Below are 23,374 nucleotides of genomic sequence, written 5' to 3' on the forward strand. Positions count from 1 at the left end.
TGCAAGGTACTCCGATGCCATAGTGAGAAGAGAGAGCAATCAGAGTGCAAGTACAAAGTAAGAGTGAGAATGACTGAAGTTACATGACCCTTTAGTGAAAGAGGGTATTTATAGCCCCAACGCCGGGCCAAAATCTCCATATTGGACTAGATGTCCAAGCCCAAAATGGAGACTACCAAGATCATACGTGTGTATTAGAGACTAGCACGTGGTCTCCATCCTGAATCAACCGCTTCGAAGTTTCAGGGGAGACGCGATCTTCTCGGAGGTGCGTGGACTCCGCCTTATCCGGAGGATTGCGTGGTGAAGGAACCTTACGAGGAGGAGAGTCCTCGGCGAAAAGGGTAGATGGAGGTGCTCGTAGGGGCCTGGTCCACCGTCCTTCCCGTGGGCTCATGGACTTGCCAGGTTAAACTCAACGTGGTGAATGCCCGGCATCCGGACATGGGGTAAGCCCTAGTAACGAGGAGTTAGATTTGGCCTTACTCTTAAATCACGCTGAATTCGGGCCTCTCACTGTATTTGGGCCAGACGTCAGTTTAGTCCAGAACAACACTTAAAAAAAATTCAAGGAGATTAGTTTTTTTTTTTTTTTAAAAGAATGTGAATATTTTTCCTTTTCTCTCTTATTCTTACGGGTATTATTTTGTATTTTTTTACTAGAGATTAATTACTATGGACTGTCAGTGTAAATTTTTTACACAGTCAGTGAATCATAACCACCAACTAATACGAATTAATAAATAATTAAATTAAAAATAAAATATAATTTACAATCCAACGTTCATTATTCACTGACGGTGTAAAACTTCTTTACACTGTCAGTGCATTCCAATTAAACTCTTTTTACTATTACTATTTTATTTTTTATTAAAGAAAATGGATGATGCACTGACAGTGTAAAAAAGTTTTACACTGTCAACCAATCACGACCATGTATCCCAATAAATCATACTGTTATGTTTAAATTACTAAGATGACATGGCAGTTTGCTGTTTTTTTATTGGATGACAGTGTAAAACTTTTTTAGACTGTCAGTGCATGTCCATTAAACTCTTTTTATTACTACCTCCGGTCTCATTTATAAGAAAATATTCTCTTTTTAGATACATTGAATAAATAATGTATCTAGATAGTATATTGTCCAGATACATTATTTATTCAATGTATCTAAAAAAAGAATATTTTCTTATAAATGAGACCAGAGAGAGTATAATAATAAAAAGTATCGACCATGACCGCGTGTGTCACTTATCTCTTTCCCGCCAAAAACTGTACAGTATTTTCCCTCCTTCTCACCAGCCTCGCCACACTTCCCTTTCTCACCGCATCAAACATTTTTGAAGTTAACCATCTCACTCGTCGCCATCAGTCAATCCTCTACAATGGACGACGACATGGACATGATGGACATGGACATTCCGCTCCCCGAAGAACTCGAATTGCTCGAATCAAGCTATCGTATCTACGAACAAGAAGACGATGACCACTACTTCTACAACCCTCCCGAAGACGAACCCGAACTCCAACCCGAACAATCACCACCACAAGATCTCGCTTCTCCTTCTGAACCCCAATCCAACAGCCTCAAGCGTACTCGCTCGAATTCGAATTCGGATTCTCCTGAGGTTGAAAAGAGAGAGAAAGTTAGGGTTAGAGCTGAAGATCCTCCCGCGGACGAGGATTGGCTTCGGTACTCTCCTCCTCCTTCTCCAGTTAGAGCTGAAGAAGTGAGATTCTCCAAGGAAAAGACATTGTCACGATTTGCATCGGAGATTGATGGTGAAGTTATGCCCGTGACTGCACCTAATGGAGATAGGGTTTATACTAAGCTAGATAGGTACTATGGTGAGGATCGAGCTACGAAGCTGAATAGTGGAGCGTTTTCTTCCGGTACTGATTCATTTTCTGAATTAATTAACTTTGTATTGTTTTTTCTTTTTCAGTTCGTTTTGATTTGATGAGTTACTTTATCTGTGTCCAATCTCTATGAGTAGATTGAAAGATAATGAGATTAGATAATTCAGATTGGTATGCGGTGGATAATTGGATTTTTTGTTTGTTTTGTATTTGCTTGCAGATCTTGCTTTAGAACCAATCAGTGTTCTGTTTGAAAGGTTGGAGGAAGAGACTTTTGCTAAGGTTTGGACTTAGATTCTCTGCTGTGAACTTCAAGTGGCTTAAAGTTGATCAATCATTTCTTATGTTTTTTTTTGCTATAGTTGTAGGATGCTTGAAAAATGTTATATAATATGAGTTTTGATGTTCTTTTTATGTTTTTTATGATGCTGTAGACCTTGGAAGCTAGTTCTGAAACCCAAAGTGTTGTAGATGTTCCTGAAACATTAACGCTCCATGAAAAACTTTGGGTAGATAAATACGCTCCAAAATCGTTTACTGATCTTCTTAGTGACGAGCAGACAAATCGTGAGGTACATATTTATTGCTGCATTTAACTAGGGAAATTGTTTTGTCAAAATGAAGCTGTAGAATCTGTTTATTTAAGCTACTATAGTTGAAAATACATTCTTTGGTTATCACGGGTGACTTGGATGTTGTTCCCATAGCTGATTAGAGTTTTTTTGTCTAAGACAGGTACTATTATGGTTAAAACAATGGGATTCTACTGTGTTTGGATCTGAAATTCGAAGTACATCAGAGGATGTTTTGTCTGCTTTGAAACGGCATTCTACTATTTCCCATAATCAAAAACCTATGGGTTCAGGTTTTCCTAGGACAAAAGGAGGGCACGTATGGAGTAATAACAGGTATACAAATTCTAGAAGCAGGGATGAGAGTGATAATTCAAAGAGTAGTCAGGATACACACAATACTAAGACACGGAATATTGGTGCACCGGAGCAGAAGGTACTTAAATTTTTTGTCTGCTGTACTTTCCCCTCTAGAGTTTCCAGGGCATTGTATTTTCTGATTGTATTTAGACCAGTATTAATTTTACTCTTACTTTCCCCTCACATCTTTCATACTACCTCTCTTTTAATGACGCTGTAGTATGTGTAAGTCAGTATTTGGTATTATCTAATCGAGTTATGTTTAGAGTATAAATTACTGCACATCACTTTTAGTCTACTTGGCCAGCCTTATGCATACTGACAGATACTGATGCACTCACTGGTTTGGTGAATAACAATAAAGGTATTAGTTAATCTATTATGTTTGGGTCTGATTTCCGTTTCAAACGTACATAGGGGCCCAATTTGGATCCAAATGTACGATAGCAGTTTATCAACTACAAAGCATATATTACTTGACTTCTATCTCTGAATGTAAACATGTTTTGGTTGAAATATGAAACTGTTGCCGATATTTTACATGTTTGAAACTTAGCTCCTAATTCAGCATCTGACCCGGGCATTTTTTTCTTAAGCCGTGATCATTTACTTCTTTGAGAGAAATACTTATATTCTCTCCAATTACAAATCTAACACCTGGAATATTAATTGGCACATAGTGCATCTTTTTATCTTTTTCTCTCTAGAACTAGAATATTCATTGATGGACCAGCACACCCGATGCAAGTCGACCAACTTCCTATCTAATGTTTTTGGCGGGCTGTACAAACAAATCTGTTAGTTTTTGAGCTTTTGGCACTTCCCAATTCTTTGTCATTATCATTAATATTAAAGCACTTTCAGTATAGGACATCCTAGAACTATAAAGGTTTTGCCATGGCAGCAGGTTCTATAAAATTTCATAACGGAATACAAGTCTATTTTAGGCATTGCATTAGGCTGATTCAATAACTAAAACCTGTTATGGTAGGAATGGGCCTGTTAGTAAGGAAGGAGATATATTGGCTAACAAAGGAATTGTTGGGCCCAAAGTGTGGTGTGTGTATGAAAGAAAAAGTGAGAAAGGAGTCTCAAGGAAAGTGTGACAGCTGAGGTGACAAAGTCAGTTAAGATATTTCCTATTCCCTGAATACGTAGCTTAGTGGGGGAAAATTAGTTAGGAGATTATTATTTTCCATTTTCACCTTAATGGTTAGGCAGTGAGAGGCTAGTTCTCTACCGTGGAGCTTTACTTTGGTTTGTAAGTTGTTTTCCCTTATTCCATATATCAATAAACACTTCCCATATATTCCTTGATCCCTGTTCTACCATGTTACCTCGTGTATTTGGCAGCAATTGCAACCATTATGCCTAACCTAGGCTCCCATTATTTGAAACAATTTTTAAAACACAAACATGTTATTAATAATGTTATCCCTCTAGTCCTTTTAATCACGTAGTTGCACAGTGGTTATGGTTTTGTGAGCATATGGCTTGAGATGCGTTTATTTGACTTATTTAAATTCTCAATCCGGCTGTTAGATATTGAGAGGGGAATTGCATTAGTTATTGAAGTTTTATGTTGATTACAGATTCTTCTGCTATGTGGACCACCAGGCCTAGGAAAAACAACCCTTGCACATGTAGCTGCTAAGCATTGTGGATATCATGTGGTGGAGGTATTTGTCTATATACTACTTTTCATGTACAATTACCTGTCTTCAAGCTGTAGCCTCTTTTATATGCTGGGTTTTCTATGCATTTAGTATCATTTGACTGCTAAATTTGTTGGCTATTTTGTACATCATGTAAAACTAGTTTCACTAATTTATGTATTAGTTTGATGAAGGGATTCATTTGTATATGTCCTTGTTAGTGCACATGGCTGAGTCTAACTGAATTTTAAATATAATTGACACCTTCAATGTAGTGTAGTGCCTGTTCCGAATGTAACAGTAACGCACAGAAGCTACAGGAACTAGCACTACTTGAAAGCCATAGACACTAGTAGAACACAAAGCACACTGATAGGTAGTAAAACACACAATATTGCACATAATACAATACTCTAATAGTTTCCACGATTATTTTTTCTTCTGATTAGCAATTATTAGGCTATGTATGAAGGGGTATCGACGAGCGTGCAAACACTAGGTGAAGAGACAAACGATTTCTCCATTACAATAGGTTTGCATCAAGGTTCAATCATAAACCCCTACCATTATACCTTAATTTTGGATGTACTCACGGAACACATCCAAGAGCTAGCACCGAGAAGCATGTTTTTTACGGATGATATAGTCCTACATGGAGAGTTGAAGGAGAATTTAGGTGAGAGGTTGGAGACTTTGAGACGAGGTTTAGAAACACATGGTTTTCGTCTAAGTAGAAGTAAGACGGAATATATGGAACGCAAGTTCAACAGAAGAAGTGTTTCTAACCTAGAGGTGAAAGTTGGAGACCATATCATCCCTTAAGTCACACGGTTTAAATATCTTGGGTCTGTTATACAGAATGCTAGAGAAATAGAAAGGGATGCAAACCATCAAATTCAAGCTGAGTGACTGAAATGGAGAAGAGCTTTGGGGGTTCTAGGTGACGCAAGGGTACCGCTCAAGCTGAAGGAAATTTTTTTATCGGACTCCGGTAAGACCTATGATGCTGTATGAGACAGAATGTTGGACGCTTAACAATCAACACGAGAATAAAGTAATTGTAGCAGAGATGATGATGTTGCGTTGAATGTGTGGTAAAAATAGAAAGGATAGAATTAAAAATGAAAATATTAGAGAGTTGGGGTAAGGTGAAGATGGTGGAAAATAGACTTACATGGTTTGTGCATGTAGAGAGATCACCTGTACATTCCTTGGTAAGGAGAGTAGATCAGATAGAAAGAAGTCAAACAACTAGAGGAAGAGAAAGACCTAGAAAGACTATAAGAGAAGTTATTAAAAAAGTTCTCGAAATTTACAAATTGGATAAAAGCATGGTTCAAGATAGAACGTTGTGGCGAAAGTTGATCATGTAGTCTACCCCACTTAGTGGGACAAGGCTTGGTTGTTGTTGTTGTTGCTGCCATTGTTAGGCTCTTTATGGAAAAAGGAGTTGCGTATTTTGAAGGAATGGGAATAGGGAATTCGCTTTTAAAGCAAGGCATGCAGATGTGTAAGAGGAAAAAGAGATATATGTCATGAAATGGAGAGGGGAGAGAAATAAGGAGGGACTAAGTAACCAAAAGGACAACTGGCAACAAGGAAACTGAGGGAGGTGATGAAGTGTTAGAGGGAGAGAGAGGGGGAGAGTATATAAAAAGAGGTGATCAGGTGAAAGGGGTGGAACTAAGGATTGGGGGAATTTCTTGTCTCAAGTTGGGATGGTCTCATCACTAAGAGTATCATTTTGCTATCTCTTGCCATTGTATTGATTTACTATTTCATTCATCAATGTGAAAAGGACTCAACCTTGGCGTTTTAAAATATTTTATTTATTTATCAAGATCAACAGTTGATATTAAATTCTGTTGAGTCCTATCAGCTATCTTTGTTGTCACATTCTCCTTCAAGTATTCTCTCTTTCTATCCTCATTACATTTTTTCGTGCGTCTACTGTCTCATGAATGTGGCCTTTAACTCGCAACAACTAAAAGCTCTGGTGTATCAAAATCAGGTAACACTTGAAATCACATCACAATTAGAGAGATGATTTTTTATTCACAATAAATTATACTAGTGATGACCTATGTTGACTATGACTCACACTAGCCTTGCCTTTGTCCTAGATGCAATATTTCTTGTCTCGGCTCTTGCATGTTCTTGTTGTTTTGTCTTTAGTCCCAGCCATTTTCTATTTTGACTGTTAAATTTTAGCTTATTTCTTTTAGTTACTCCCTCAGTTCCTAATCGTTAGTCTTTTAAGATCTTTACTTTGTCCCTTTGCGACCTACCAAAATATAATTAATCATGTTTTTCCTTTTGACCCTTGTAAAAACTAAAAGCATGTGTTAAATGAATTTTGCTTTTACTAAATGAATTATTGGCAAAATAGTCATAACTTATCTAAATTTATTTTTTCTTAATACCCATGCCCAAACTTAAAGGACCAAAGATTAAGGGACGGAAGGAGTACTTAAATTTAACATGCTTAAAGCCAAGTCAGTTTTATTTATAGAGAAATGCCTGAGTAGTTAATAAATATATCATCGTATTGTTGTTATATATTACAATCTTTTCAATTATTTTAGGAAATTTCTCTGAGTGGTTTTTAGAATTTTGCATTTTAATGATTTGTTTCCTTATTAAACTAGGATAGGAATCTAGTATGTGTAAAAGTACTTTATCTTTTTTTTGTTTGCATTAAACAAATACAATTTTAGATTGGACATTAGCTTATTCTCTTTTTCTCTCCTTCTTTAAGTAAATCCCTATAGTTTCAATGCATATCAACACGAGTTTACAATTTTGCAGGTTAATGCTAGTGATGATCGTTCTACATCAACAATTGAAGCAAAAATCCTTGACGTGGTTCAGATGAACTCTGTCTTGTCTGATTCAAAGCCAAAGTGTCTGGTATTTCTATTATCAGTATATTCATTCTGTATCTTATTATCAATGCCTGAGGTGAAAATGGTTGTCTCTTACATTTATTTTCTCAGGTGGTGGATGAAATTGATGGAGCCCTTGGTGACGGAAAGGGTGCTGTGGAGGCTCTTTTAAAGATGGTTAGTTATAGATGCTATAATTGGTCTCTTTTTAAGTGAGCTGTCTAAGCAGGCTTTCTTAGTCATAGTAATTTGAAGGTTCTCTTAGCACTGTCTAAGGTCTATGTTTCTTGAAACAAGTTTGTATCTTGCTTTTTATTTGTATTTTCACTAACTTATTTACTAATTGTTGTTCACTGTTTACTATTTCTACATTTTGTATGTATTTGAATGTAGTTCTCTGGTTCAATTTTGCTTTCTGTAGTTCAGATTTTCTGCACTTAACTTCCTTGTTGCCACACAATTATAAGAGAGTTGATGCGCTTTAAGAGGCTGAAGTTGGATATTTAAGCCCCAATAACAGGATATCTGAAATATTTGAGTACTTTTTATTATACATGAGTTTTCCTTGGTTTTGAAAGCAATGATATGGCTTTTCTAATGGGTCACATGCCATTAATCTCAAAGCACCATACAGTTTTCTAATCAAAGGATATATTATACTGTTATACAGACCATAAACTGGAAAATTGGGGTTAAGGCTTCATTTCTTAAGGAAATATCAAGCAACATGGAAAAGAACTGCTATGCTTGTTTGTCCTTGGAAATTGATAAAACTCAATTCTATCTAAATCATGCAGATTTCTGCTGAAAGGAAGCCCGATGCAGGGAAGCAGAGTTTGGATAAGGGACAAACAGAAAAGAAATCATCAAAGAAGGGGCGGAAAATTGCATCCCTGTCAAGACCCGTGAGTTTCAGATTTTCATATTGTCATACATCATTCACTAGACTATTCATTTGCAATGATGATCTTGGTTCTGAATGTAGGTGATTTGCATATGTAATGATTTATACGCACCTGCCTTAAGATCATTACGTCAAGTGGCCAAGTAAGTTACTAATCTGGATAATAAATGTATGACAATGACATTGATGTTCTAGATCCTGAAAATTCTATATATTTATCATGCTTACTTTCCATCTTGTGAAAATTTTGTTTGATCAGTACTTTAGAAGATTGTTTATTAAGTTTCCCTTATAATAATCCATTTCACCCAACAATATCAACCAGATCTGTTCCCAATTTGGGAAAGTGTTGAAGGAAAACTTTTTTATTTTTCTACAGCCCTTGATGTCAAATCTCGTATACGTTCTACTTCTTCCATAGTCCATGACCTTGTATATACTCTATTTAGATGTAAAATTTTAATAGTTAAACCAGACATCTTTTTAAAGACTCGAGGCAATAAATACAAAACAAATATAGGAGATACTATTCCTATTTACATGATTAATTGTGATATAATATGCTTGCACAATGATCCTCTGCAATAAATACACTGGTTTTAATATATTAACACCCCCTCAAGTTGGAGCATATAAATCATATACTGGAGCATATAAATCATATTCACTGGGCTTGTTAAAAAGATAACATATTGGAGGACATATTAGGGATTTGTTAAAGGCATCTTGTAGTTGATATTTGGAGTTGGCAAATCTCACGGTATTGTCTCTTGATGCGATTTTCTCCAGAATGAAGTGACAATTTCTAAATGTTTGATCCTCTCATGAAAAAATAGGATTAGAGGCAACATGCAATATTTATTGGTTATTACATACAGGTTATTAATTTGCACGTTATTGCGCTTCTATGTGTAAATTGAGTCCCGATCTCTTCCATTTACTAAGGTAAGAGATGTATAGTTAGAAGCTTCCAATAGAAGTTTCTCCTAGCTCCCACTGCCACCTATAGGAAGCTTCTCTTGGCTTTCTTTGCCACCCCAACATAACAAACATAGAGTTAGTTATGACTAGGTAGGTCAGGACACTAAGTGGCGCACGATTAGGGATGCTATATAATTCCTAATCATTCTTGTGACCAACTCACTTTTACAATAACAGAATTTTCAAAGCAATGAAACAATTTTCTCTCTTTTCTCTAATCTTAAAACTAATGAGTCCAGTTTTCAGTTTGTTCCACAGATGTCTGACTTGTCACATCAAAATTTTCAACAACCAAGATTAAAATGTTAAAATTCAGTATTTTTAATTTAATAAAAAATAAAAATTGGTGTAATTCTTTATAAAAGTAAATTTTGTATTCGAGAGGTTTGTTTCTGTTGTTGCAATTGCAATTTTGATCTCCCATCCCTTAATATTTATTTTATATCAAATCTACTGTTCCCTCCTTTTTTCTGCACCAATTCATGTATTATTTCTTTTTGACAGGGTTCATATATTTGTTCAACCAACAGTTAGTCGAGTGGTAAACAGGTAATGATTAACTTGAAATAGTTCACATATCTAAAATGGATTCAGGTTTAGTTATAATTAATATCTATTTTATTTATTTTCTGACAGTGGACGAAGTTGATTACATTTTGGTTCCGATAATTATGGTGATATAGATATAGATATTTAACCTTACATTTTAGCCCCGAACACTAAGCTTGGAACCCATTGTTGTAGGCTAGTGTTGTCAATAGAACACTGTACTAGTGTAGTGGAGCAAATGACATGTGGCTGTCACAATACAGTATTGGAGTGGTTTGTAACAGTGGTCGAAATAGGGAGTGGTTTATTATGGTGGCCAAAAACCAATTAGTTCAAATATTTCAAAAATGCTTTTAAAGTTTAAAGGTTACTGCTTTTTTGCTTCTAGTATTTTAACATTTTTGCAATTAAAATAACCAAAATAGGTTTTGTGTTTGTGTTTCTCTCCTTCTGTGTCGGTCCACTATCTTGCTGAAGTGTTTTTGAGGTTTGCTGTTATGCTCCGCTACGCACAATCAGAGTTATTAATCCCAGATAGCGGAGCGGCCGTCCCCCAAAAATGGGAATAGTGGGAATAGCGGAATCCCGGATAGCGGGATAACTTTTTGTATACTAATAATTATATAATAATAATCTATAAAACATATGTCACGTAATGTTTTCGAGCAAGGAACTACATCATCCGGAATTCCTAGTTGATGCCTTTTTGCTCTGCTTATTCCCCCACTGCTTGTTATATTACAAAAATCACATGTCATCTTCTTCTTGTTATTCAAATCCTTCAAATGATTATATTTCCATCCTATGTCCTTAGTCCTTACTATTGGTTGGTTTGAACGTTGGAGCACATGAAGCAACCGACGCAGAATTCGGTGTTGAAGAGATGCTGCCATATTGTTTTAGTCTCTAAAATATAAAGATAAACGGTGTTTACAATAGAACAAAATAGAAGAAGTAGAAAGTAGAAAGAAAAGAAGTAGAATAAGTTGAAGAAATTACCTGAGATGGCAGAAGGAGATGGAAGAAGAACCGAAGAAGGAGAGTAGCAAGAAGGTGGCGGAAGAACGAAGAAGGAGAGTTGCAGGGAGATGGCAGCAGAACCGTAAAAGGAGAGTTGAGGAATTAGGGCACGATAGACCACATCGAATGAGGGAGAAAGAAAACAAAAACTGTTGTAAAACTATTTTAAAACAGGGGCATTTAAGTAATTTGGCCCAGAAAATTGTTAAAAAAAATAGAGAACCAGAGCCGCCCCGCCCGGGATCTTCCCGCGACTGAAGCGGCTGCTTTTCCATCTCCGCCTCCGCACCCTGCATTTTGCGGGTGGGGGGGGGGGGGGTGCCGCGCCGCTACGTTGCGCCGCGATAGCGGCTGGAGCGCCCACTATTGACAACTCTGCGCACAATTAATAATGGTCGCATACTAGTAAGATATGAATACAGCGAGCTAATATTTTATTTGAATGAATTGTAACTCTGTTGGTCAGTCACACATTCTTGCTTGACCGCATATTTTGCTTACTAAATTATTGTTTAGCATTACCCTATGTATTGATTCAGCTTCTCGAGTTTCTGAGTTTCTTCGTAAATGACTTTTGTAGACTAAAATATATATGTAACAAGGAGAGGGTGAAAGCCAATGCCATTGCACTCACTGCTTTAGCGGAATATACAGGTATTTTTCTTCCAAGTTTTGCAAATTGTGCAAAGAAAGGTGTCAAGAGAGTTTAGTATCATGAAGGTGTACGTGGTATATTAGAATAATGCACATGCATTTGCATTCAAACCTAAACAATCTAAGCTAATTGTAGAAATACGTGGTATATTTCATTGTATTGGAACTGATACAAGTTAGGTATGAAAAGAATACAACAGGATTGAATTTGAACACTAATCTGGCCTAATAATTAGGGAAGTAATTTCCCATAAGTGCTACTACTGCCTAAATGACATTATTTGAGAATAATTCTATTTACTTTAATATTTGTAACTGCTGCACAATCAGAATTATGTAACGGCTGCATAATAATCATAAGCATAAGATTCTGATACTCTCCAACACTAATAATAGCCAGGGAAACACTTTCTGTGCACCACTTAATGCTTTTATCTGCCACTTTTGATATATGTAATGTAAGTGGTGCACCGATGCCCCGAGAGTTCTAACTGTTGGATTTATTTAAGGGTAATGCTAACTTGTGCCCTAAAGGCACAAGTTAAGAAACTCATAAATAAAAAATTTGTATTGAAAAAAGTAATCAAAAACATTAATTATAAGTTTTTAATGAAAAAAATACACAATTTCCAAGTAATTTTTTCTAAATCTAGTTTTTAACTTGTGCCAAGGGCACAAGTTAGCATTACCCTTTATTTAATGATCTACGTGAATTACTATCCAAAAATTAAAACTACACTCACATTACTAGAGACGTGATCTAAGTATAGCTTATAAAGCTTGCGAGATCTCATCTTATAAGCTAGTTTTGGGGGTTGAGTTAGACTCAAAATCTAAGATTGTATTAGCATCTATCTTAGATCTGTTATTGGGCCACCCATATTATCCAAGACAAAAAATCCAATAGGCCTATGCGAGAGAGATTGTATTGGAGAAATGTTTAAGACACACATCTTCTATGGCTATGGTCTAAATAAAGGTTGTGAAACTTTGGCATTCTTTACCTTGCAAACAAGTTTTGTAGGGTTGAGTTAGGTTCAAAACCCAAAAGATGCAATGGTTAGTGTCACAAACAATAAACCAGTTTAATTTCTTCTGATGTTCTTAAACATCGATCTTGCCATTGGATATATACCTTTATCTGAAATGGGAAAGACAATGAGAGCGAGATTTGAAACAATATCCACAAACTTAATTTAGGCTCCCAACTATTATATCCATGTATTCAGATTTGGATATGTACATACATAGTGTAAGTGTCATCTAAAAAATTGTAGCTGATATACTAATTCTAACACAAACAAATCTAAGATAATCCTCACCTTTCAAGCTGATTTTGTAGAGTTTTTTTGGCCCAAAATCTAAGATGATATTAGAGCACATCTTAGAACAATGATCAGAATACCTGCATATGTCCAGTATTAAGTGTGAGGGGGTGTGTTGGATGTCCCACACCGAATAGTGGTTATGAGTATGGTAGCTGTTGGGATTAATTAGGACCAAAATTATTTGATAATATCAAAGCCTATCCTAGATTTGTTGTTGGACCACTCGTATTATCAACACACATGACCCAATGGCCCTGAATGTGAAGGGGTGTTATGAAGAAAAACCCAAATCCCATATTGTCTAAAGATATAATTATAACAGTTATAAAATTTATGATATCCTCACATTACAAATTGGTTTTGTGGGGTTTAGTAGGCCCTAGATTCTACAAAAAAAAGAGGATGAGATCAGTATAGGCAGTTGAGTTTGTGATTATGTGTTTTTAAGTCAGCCTACACTCACCTTTGATTATAATAGTATGTAGAATAAACACATTAAATGCTGTTGATGCAATTTGCTAATTTAAATCGTAATATATAATTTTAATCTTAATAAATGGAGGCGAGTGTGGTCAGCATGGTTTGGAGTTGGGATTATTAAGCAAACTCATCTGCCATCATTTAAACCTTCTGGACCTCTGACCTTGAGTTGGGTTTAGGCAATAAATTCTATTTTGAGCAACAAAGTTTCTAACCATCACACTGTCCAAAAGTTGGTGCAGGCTTACATTGCAGCTAGAAACAATTCCTTTTATCGGGCCTTGTCTCAGCCTAATAATAATGGCCACCATATCACCCACATTTACCTCAGGAAAGCTCTGAGAATCACCTTTTCCTCCTCTACCACTTCATCTTCTATTTAAAATTTTAGAATACTCTTTATCTACTATGATTATAATGTGTCAAAGTATATAATATGCATTTAGGATCTTCTGCTCCCTTACATACACTCATTTAGTATCATTCTAGTTGTAAGATAGTTATTGTATCTAAGAGCTCGTCAGTCTGTCTTTACTGTTGTAACGTATTGCTGATGCATCACCTGTTTTAACCGTCTCCTGTCACTTCCTCATCTATAAATGAGTCAATGGGCTTAAATAAGCTAATATCAATTTATTCAGTTTCTTTTCAGATATACATTTTCTCCCAAATTCCCCTCTAACTTAGAAACATAATAACCATCATTCTTAATATAATATTTGATTTTACGGCGTGTCTATATGTTGCAAAGCATTCTTTCTTTCAAATCATTTTTGAAACATTTGTCCTTCTTTTGTTATGAATATTCTTATTGACTTTTTTACCCATCAATACAGCATGTGATATACGCTCATGCTTGAACACACTCCAGTTTGTCTCCAAGAAGAAAGAAACCCTCAATGCGGTAAGGCTTAAATGTCAGTAGCTTTCTATAACTTAATATGAATTCATAAGGTTGATTGTGCTGTAGCCATTCCAAGCATGGTCACTCATAATATCCTATTGTGAAAAAAAGAAGAAACTGTTAAAGAAATGTGTTGATTCTTTATTTTAATTAATTAATGATATCCCTTTTTTTCCGCTATTATTTGCAAAATTTGTAGCACTGTGAAATTGGTTGTGTTAAATCTTAAATTTCCATAATTGTCTCGTAGTTTCTTCCCAATCACTTTGTTGCATGAAACCTTGTTTAATTTGATCTGAACTTTTATTAATTCCAAACTTGACCGTATAATGTATATTCCAGTCAAAGATGTTTTTGGGTAGTAGGTTTAATCTTATTCTTTGAGTAAAAGAGATGAAGAGCGAAAGAGAGAGATTTTCATAGGGGATGTCTAACTCAATACTGTTAAGCTCCCAACCTAGTGTGTGTGGATGGATGTTTAGTTCTCTTGTAATCATAAGCCAGTCCCTATAACAATTCATGGACTTGAAAAAGAAGAAAAAAAGAGAGATGAGGTGCTTGCATGATTCTATTCTTGTTGTTTATTTTTGGACATTATTCTTGTTTTGTTTTTAAGAAGACTTAATTTCTCTTTTGATTCCTCGGAATATATGATTGTGCAATTATAGTCCCTAGGTTTTAGTTATGTTAGCCCCGGGCATCCCAATTGTTACAATTAGGTTCCTTCATCCCTTAACCATCTAATTTTAAAGCCTATGTTCCAAAGAAGGACCCTCAGGTATGAATGATATTTGCTTTGGGCGCTTCCCAAACTTCCTTTTGATCCAGTCACTAAGATACTTTGGCTACATCAGCTTGTCAAGCTGACTTAATTCAATACTTGCTCTAACCTTTGTTGGCTATATAGGTTCCTAATATTAAAAACTACTATTAGTGGATATACTGGATTCTAACAATTGGAATACTTAGGGATCCAACTCCCACAATTGAAACAGTGGATCTAAATTGTACAATCATGATACAAAATAGTATAATTTAGCCCTTACAATTTAGCTCATGGAAAAATGTTAAAAACTTAAAATCTTGTTTGATGAGCTTTGTTGAGAAAAAGTTCTGAAAGCTTGAGGGTAGTCAGGCGGCAGTGGCAATGATTACAGATGAGATGGGGACAGTAAAGAACTAAATTGAATTAATACATAGAAAACAAAAAAAACTGAATTAATTAACCATGTTATCAATTTCTACTCTAAAGTTAGATTATGGAGAACGAGTTTTAAAAATAGTCGGAAAAAAATGATATGCCTAAGCATATTTTATGTTTCAGTATTTTAAAACAATAAATTGTTTATGGAAAAAAATGAATTCAACGTATCACTCTTATCCCTAATTTTGATTCAAGGTCATTGCAGAATCAAGAGAAAGGTGGATGATAATGAATACATATATATAACTTTCCTAGCCCAGCTTGGAATATACGGAGTGTCTTTGGTCTCACTCCCAATCTCTATTCCCCAAAAACAATTCTTACTTTTTATATCCTGTTATGTCTCTCACTAATTAACTAACCTTTAGTTATTGCGGGTCTGTTAACAGTTTGCTTGCTTTTTCCTGTCATTAAGTTCCTGGCATTATTTAATGTTAAAGAAGGGATCTGTAAGATATTATCTGACGTCTTTTCTTGCATCTGTAGTTGATTAAGAAAACATGTTTACTGTGATTTTCTTTTATATTGTGATGTCTATCTAATGTATGTGGTTTTTTTGGTGTGGCTTCATGGCTCCTTGTTTTAAAATTTATATGAAAAGGATGTATTTTGTTTATTAGATACTGAATTAATATTCACATGCTTTACTGGTACTCAGTTTGATATTGGTTCGCAAGTTGTTGGTAAGAAGGACATGTCAAAAAATGTTCTAGATATCTGGAAAGAGGTAATGTGCACTACTCTATTGAATTTGTCTTTTCCTGGATATAATTTCTAAGATTACTTCTTTATATAAAATATCTTGTGCACTGAATGCTATCCTTTGTAGTTGTTCCAAAGAAAAAGAACAAAAAAGATGGAAAGAAAATCTCATGATAGAAAGGTCTCTGAGTTTGACACCTTGTACTCCCTTATATCATACCGGTAGGCCATGAATTATTATTTTGCTCATTTCTCTTGTGCTGAAATGCATGCATGATCCAAGGTAAAAATGGGTATTTAATATGCAGTGGCGATAGTGACCTGATTCTGGATGGAATTCATGAAAATATTCTGCAGCTCAATTATCATGATCCAGTTATGCAGAAAACCGTAAGCATTCGTCTCACACAACAGATTCACTCTAACTGAGATTCATTTACTGGTTTCCTTGAATAATAAAGATTTTGAAATATGTTTGAAGGTCAAATGCCTCGACAGTCTCGAAGTTTATGATCTGTTGCATCAATATATAATGCGCACACAACAAATGCCTCTCCTTGGTAGGAAGATAATATACCTTCTTTAATACTGTTGTTAAAAACATAGTTCAATCTCACTCTTGTTTTTCCATTTTTCCTTTCTTCAGTTCATTTGCCTCCTATAGCAATTATTGTACATCATACAGTAGCTCAAGTTCAGAAGCCAATCATTGAGTGGCCAAAGTCATATCACAGGTATATTTTATATTGTGCTAGTTGGACTTGCATAACCTTTTAGAATGTTATTTTTTTAGACAAAAGCAAATTTCCTAATGCCACATTATATAAAATCTCCAGGTATCGAACATCAATGATGGAAAAGATGGACATTTTGAATACCTGGCACTACAAAATCTCGCCACATATTGCAAGGCACTTATCAGCTACTTCCTTTGTTGAAGACTTAATTTCTCCATTGTTACATATTCTGTCCCCACCAAGCATAAGACCGGTGATTTGCTAATTCTATTTGTTATGAAATTAGTTTATTTACCTAGTGGTTTGCTGTTGAATTTAGTTTGTACTACTCAAATTTTGAATAGTCATGTCTAAGTCATGTATACAGCTTTTCCTATAGTTATTTTCAGAGAAACCACCCCATGGTTCTCTTGGGTATGATGCCTTTGAATCCTAGTGTTGAAGCCTAGACCACTCGTGTTAAATTCAAATATATTTTCCTCACAGTTTCTAATCTCTCTGAACCTAGGCTTTGTCAGTATAAACTATTAACTTTTAGCTTATGGGAGCTTTCCGATTGAAATAAATTACTGCCTTATAAAATTCTAGATGTTTATGAAGTTAAAAAAGAGCTTCTGAAGAAACTAAGATGCAAAAGATGATTTCAACTTATTATAGACCTGAAGCAAATATTTAAGAAACTTAGTCATCTTGAGATGATTCTCTTAACATTTCTCTTTCTCATAAGTGATTCTTGTTAAATTTATCCAAACTTACTCCTATTGTTCATGGAAGACATCATTAATAACTGATTTGAATAAAACCCTAGACCAATTTTGATTTCAATTTCTGTAGAACCTATAGACGTCCCATCCTGAAGTTCACATACCTACAACAGTTCCCTAAACCAGTTTTTAAGTTTTGTTTATTAAGACTTCATAGCCACGAGTTTCTCTCCTATTTATCTCATGATTTAGAAAAATATGCTGACATTTAGCGTCAATTTGAACTGTTTTTAACCTGTCGATAACTGCCAATCTCTTGTAGTCTGATGAATATTTTGACATTCGTAAGCTGAGATTTCATTGCTAACGTTAGCTTGGCTCAGCTCATGTTTAACGGGTTGTCTATTCTGTATTCTGATTTGTTTTTCCTTTTCTATAGGTGGCACTACAACTACTATCAGATAAGGAGAAGAATGACATTGCTCAATTAGTTAGCACAATGGTGTCATATGCTATCACATATGAGAAAATGAAGTCAGATATGCTGCCTAATACCCTGAAGTATGGAGTGAAAGATGAATTGTCTCTGTCTCTTGTTCCTCCTATCAGTAACTTTTTAAACTTTAAGGTATGTACCTCGGATCATTGTCTGCGCTTCTATCAAGGAAACCTCAGCCAGTTACTAATATCTATTCTGCTGTCTGCATTTCTGCAGGATTATACTTCAAACCATTACGTACTTTCCTTAGCTATGAAGCAGGTTCTGGTGCATGAAGTGAGACTTCGTAAACTTAAATCTCTTATTTTAAATATATATTTTTCTTTTGTTTCTTTAGGATGAAATTCAAACATTTCTCCTTCATTTTTCCTGTTCTTCTTAGCCCCCCCCCCCCCCCCCCCCCCCCCCCCCCCCTTTTTAATTGCGTTTTTGAACTTTTGTTCCCTATCCAATATAACTTGATTACAAAAAAAAAAACTTATGATAAAAATTATAATGTCAAATGTTTGTTGACCAATGATTGTGCTTATTGAGTTAGTATCTTTCTGATTGCTGTTAGTTAAAGTTTGCTATTAGCGAAGGTTAAATTGTTGAGAAATGCTAGGGACACTCTCTCAAACCCTTACTTTCTTATCGGTTGAAACATATGTGGATCCTTCACTTTAAAAATAGGTCCCACATGAAATGGTAGGACCCACATATGTTTCAACCAATAAGAAAGTTAGTGTTTGAGAGAGTGTTCCTAGCACTCCTCTATATTGTTTCCATATTTGAGATAATAAAAATGAAATGTAAATGTCAAATACAGCTATGTGGCTTCACAAGGCTTACGATATATTTCTAATTCCATCCTAAAAATGTCTGACATTGGTAAAACCCTAGATTTTTTTCTGTATTAGCCAGCTCAATTTATTTTATCTCGATACAAATGCTTTTGGGATAGCTTTTTCCTTCACGGATTCTTTTAAATTTGCTGGTAATGTTGGGACTTCTCAACTAGTTTTTCATTGTGTTTCTGTTCTTTTGAGCCTAACAGGTTGAAAAGCATAAGATTTTACAAGCTAATGTCAAAACCATGGGTTTAGAAAATGGAGGGCATGGAGCTATTGAGGCTCGAAATAACTGTATCCCATCTGCCAATACCAACAATCATGCAGCTATAGTTGATAAGAAAACCATTGAAAGTCAAGCTAATATTTTTGCAACGAAATCAAATGAAGCCAAGACAGTTTCACCAAACTTGAATATCACTAACATGGTAAATTCAACCGAGAAAGTGAAACTGCTAGACATGGGAAATAGGAAAAAACCATCTAGGACTTCCTCAAGTTTCTTCGACAGGTGATTCTTCCTCAATAATTTGTATATTATTTCTTATTTCAACCATTCTCATATCTCGGTAGTTATTAATTTACCTCTAAAATTGAAAATTAATTCCTGAATTCAGTTCTGTTAAACATAAACTATGTCATGTATAATGCATATATTTTACTTTTGCGAACATATAGTGCCAAAAAAGTGGGAACACATTTTGATTGTATTTTGAAATTAAACCTTGGAGATTACTAATCACAGGCTTTCCTCAATTGGCCATTAATAATATATGTAGGGTCAGTATGAGATATTTTATGGCCTTCATATTTGGCATGGTATTGATTTATTTCTCTATAGGCATTCCCAGCATATCCTAATTCCTCTTTGTTCCATATTGTTGTACATAATGAAATCACAATTCATCAAAGAGTTTCACTTATGATAATATTATTTTATGTTGTAGATGGTCATACTGTACCTTAAGCTTCTACCGTAGTAAACATTATTAAATTTTTTGAGCCACTACCAATCTAGCACCATCAAAATTGTGGCATATAACATTTTGATTTTTTCTCCCAAGTGTTTATGTTAGACGATATAGGGTGCAACATAAGCCAGATATTTTAGCTACAACACAACTCTAAATATTTATGGCAAGGATTATAATCATAGATTAGGATTTGAATTAACAAATTATATCAGTAGTAATTGTAAAAGGTGAGTGTGGTCTTTAGACTCAAAATCACAAATTCAACATGTAGTTTGTCCATTAATATGATTTTAGAATTTTGTGGTGAATATCACTTTTAAATTTGTTATGCCTTATGCCATTTAAAAAATTAAACATATACCAAAATAATTCTTAGTTTCGAGTCCCTTAAGTTTTAGCATGGTTAATAAAAATATGAAGTCTCTTTTTATATTATTGGTTTAGAAAAAAGAAGGATAAGGAGGTTTGTGGTGGTTTATTCATAATATTAATGGCAGCTATTGATTCATTTAATCCCCTCACCTCACTTAGTAAAACAAGGCTTAGTTGTTTTACGTGCAATAGGTTTGAAGTATAGTTTGGGTGCCTTGGTGAATGATTATCATTGCATAGTCGTTGTTTACTTCTGCTGATCTATTTTTTGCTTCAAGGGCAGGTTTATAAAGTCAAATGTTAAGGGTCTCCAAAATGATGATGGATCTCTACAGAAAGAAACCACATCAGCGAAAGACCGAAGCCCTTTACTTTTTAAGTTTAATGAGGTACACTTTTTTGCTTGTTTATTGTAATAAATGCGTGTTATTTCTTATTTTTCATCTTGCATTTGACGGGAAAACCGAAAGTAACTGCATTTAGTTAGAATTAGTCACATGTTAATACTCTTTAGGAGTTTTGTTACCCTACCTAGATAACAACATCCTGAATTTTCACGGGATTTCATGAACTGAATCAAGATAATTTCCTATTTAATTTTAATAACCCTCAAAATGCCACTCACTTTAATTCTGTCTAGTTCAACATTTTAAAAAATTTGCGAGGGCTATCTTTTATGATCATCAGTGCCAATACCCCCTAAAAATACACCATCTCATTGAGAATATTTGGAAAATTTTGTTCCATATGTGTACGCTATATAATATTCTCCCCTCATTTTTCATGTTTGACCAAATTTAATCTTTCCGAGAAGCCGGCCGGTTGTCGGAAATTTATCTTATTTTCTTATTTTTGGTGGCAGCTTGTATGATACTGTAGTGTGATCCAACTTTTAGTAATGGCTTGTTATTTATCATGCTCACACTTGGTGGTGTATGAGCATGCCTAAATATAGTTACTTTTTTGGTGTTAATCTTCCGATTCTTAGGGGAATGGGTCTGATAATCCGAAGTTTGATAAAAAGATAAGTAAAGTCTGACTAAAAATGGTTTCATCTAATATTCGAGCATGTTTTTTTTCTGAATGACTTGTCTTTATGTGGAGTTTATTAACTATTTGAGCTCAAAAATATAGTTAAATGACAGGTTACTCTAGTAATTGGTTACATGAGTGAAATAAGTTTTTTTTTTCCCTTCCTGTTGGTGTATTTTAACAAAAAAGAGGAAAAGCTAAGTTGTGCTACTTGTCTTCTGTTGATACTTGAAAACAGATGCTTATTGTGAATTCTTCACTTCTTTGCAGGGTTTTACAAATGCAGTCAGAAGGCCTGTTCGTATGCGAGAATTTCTGTCCTAGTAGTTATTTCAAGTAATTTCATTATTCATTCATCATTTTGCTTTAGTATTAGTGTTTAACACCAAAACTTTACCAGTAGTTATAAATTTGTTAGCATGTGTCAGAGTCAAAGTTTTCAATATGACATGCTCTGACAGTGTCCAGGTACCAACATTGTTTTGGTTGTATTTAATTTATCCTATAAAAAAGAAAGGTAGTATAGTGACAGACATTTCAATAGAGAGTATGATTGTTTACATGTCATGCATTCATGAATCAATCTCTTCTTTAAACAGCCACGATTTAAGGATTTATTTGCACATAACGTCATAACCCCTAGCTTATTTTAGTCCGAGGAGCACTTAACCAGACACCATAGCAATGTTAAGAGGCCTAAAGACATCCCTAACTTCATATCTACAACGCAGGTTGTTCTTCATAACGCAGGTTGTTCTCCATATTAATATTTTCTTTTAATATAACATTGTTTTGGTTTTCATAAGTTCCAATTTAATAGGTAAAAGCCAATATTACTAGGTTAGTCTATCACCAAGGATCAAACCTCACTACTCTAACTGTGACAATTTTGTTCCTTATGATGGTGACAATTGTGTATTCCTAATGATTGTTAAAATTACTTTCGTATTTATATTTTGTAAAATTTCTATTAGTATAGTAATAAAATATTAGATTGAAACAAGTATGATAATATTATCATATCTAATCTCACCAAATTTTTTTTTTCTTAATGTATAAATTTAATATTGTATAATCAAGTTTTTTTTCACGTGTTAAAAGACTGCAAAGGTATTAAAAAATTTCTAAATTTTGATGGAGTGTCAAGTAAATTTATAGGAGTTTATTGCATTTTAAAGTCATATAATAACTTGCTTTAGCACATGTGATTTAAAGATTAGTTTTTTTTATATAAATATTTTTATATTTCTTTCATTATTCCATTCTCTTTCATCTTTTATGTCTAATATCTTTCTCATGCCTCAATCTGTCTCATTTCTCTTATTTCTTTTTCTCATGCCTCAATCTGTCTCATTTCTCTTATTTCGCTATGACTCATAGTATGAAATTTGTAAAGTATTTACAAATAGAATTGAACATTTATAAACACAACACATTCATTGAAAATCTTAATTCTAGATTTAAAATTTGACCTAATTCTAATTAAATTTATTATACAATAGGTGTGTTTTAAATTCTCATAATAGGAATAACAAATCCAAATTTTTTTTGGATAGAAAAGTCTTTTAATTCCTCATTTAGTAAAATAGTTACCTTTCAATCATTTTTATTATTTTTGTCAAGACTTTCAAACATGAAAAATTTAATGATCTGGACTAAATTGACAAGTACATTTCATTGATCCTCAACCTCTTTTTGATAAGATTTAATATTTATTAACTTTTGTAACACATGCTCACGTACACATATACATGTATATTTATTATACAATCTTTATTCATACATAAAAAATATGAATAATCCTATTCTTACACCCAAAACTTACACCAATACTTACACCAAACACTGTTCACCGTATTTATACGGCGAACAGTGTTTTTTAAAATAAAATAATAATATTTATTTTTATTTTTAAAATTAAGGAGGACATTGTTCATGTATGGACGTGCATTAACCAACTTCATTACTGCATTAACCAAGTTTTTACACTGCATTAACCAAGTTTGATGAATGCTAAAAATTATTTTTAGTACCGGGATGTTGCATTAACCAACTTCATTACTGCATTAATCAAGTTTTTACACTGCATTAACCAAGTTTGGTGACTGCTAAAAATTATTTTTAATACCTGGATGTTGCATTAACCAACTCCATTACTGCATTAACCA

General features: G+C 34.3%; 1 protein-coding gene across 1 annotated transcript; it reads left to right on the forward strand.

The window, feature by feature from the left end:
* Positions 1-1,264: 1,264 nt before the first annotated feature.
* LOC131595863 (uncharacterized) lies at positions 1,265-21,804 on the forward strand. Its single transcript, XM_058868367.1, has 23 exons — positions 1,265-1,893; positions 2,081-2,142; positions 2,295-2,432; positions 2,596-2,868; positions 4,385-4,471; positions 7,256-7,357; positions 7,444-7,509; positions 8,130-8,237; positions 8,318-8,379; positions 9,722-9,766; positions 11,367-11,440; positions 14,085-14,152; positions 16,015-16,083; positions 16,186-16,280; positions 16,367-16,448; positions 16,540-16,618; positions 16,705-16,792; positions 16,895-17,048; positions 17,939-18,127; positions 18,215-18,274; positions 19,035-19,339; positions 20,458-20,563; positions 21,477-21,804. The coding sequence occupies exons 1-23, from the start codon at positions 1,386-1,388 to the stop codon at positions 21,528-21,530; spliced, it is 2,874 nt and encodes a 957-aa protein (XP_058724350.1). The 5' UTR covers positions 1,265-1,385; the 3' UTR covers positions 21,531-21,804.
* The last annotated feature ends 1,570 nt before the right edge of the window (positions 21,805-23,374 follow it).

Source organism: Vicia villosa, linkage group LG4 (assembly GCF_029867415.1).
Source record: "Vicia villosa cultivar HV-30 ecotype Madison, WI linkage group LG4, Vvil1.0, whole genome shotgun sequence".
Classification (NCBI taxonomy): domain Eukaryota; kingdom Viridiplantae; phylum Streptophyta; class Magnoliopsida; order Fabales; family Fabaceae; genus Vicia; species Vicia villosa.

Excerpts from the sequence above, each read along its gene's own strand:
- LOC131595863 (XM_058868367.1), top strand. The coding sequence starts at position 1,386 with ATGGACGACGACATGGACATGATGGACATGGACATTCCGCTCCCCGAA. Across the intron at positions 9,767-11,366 it reads GTTAGTCGAGTGGTAAACAG|ACTAAAATATATATGTAACA; the intron begins GTAATGATTAAC and ends TGACTTTTGTAG. Across the intron at positions 18,275-19,034 it reads AGCAGGTTCTGGTGCATGAA|GTTGAAAAGCATAAGATTTT; the intron begins GTGAGACTTCGT and ends TGAGCCTAACAG.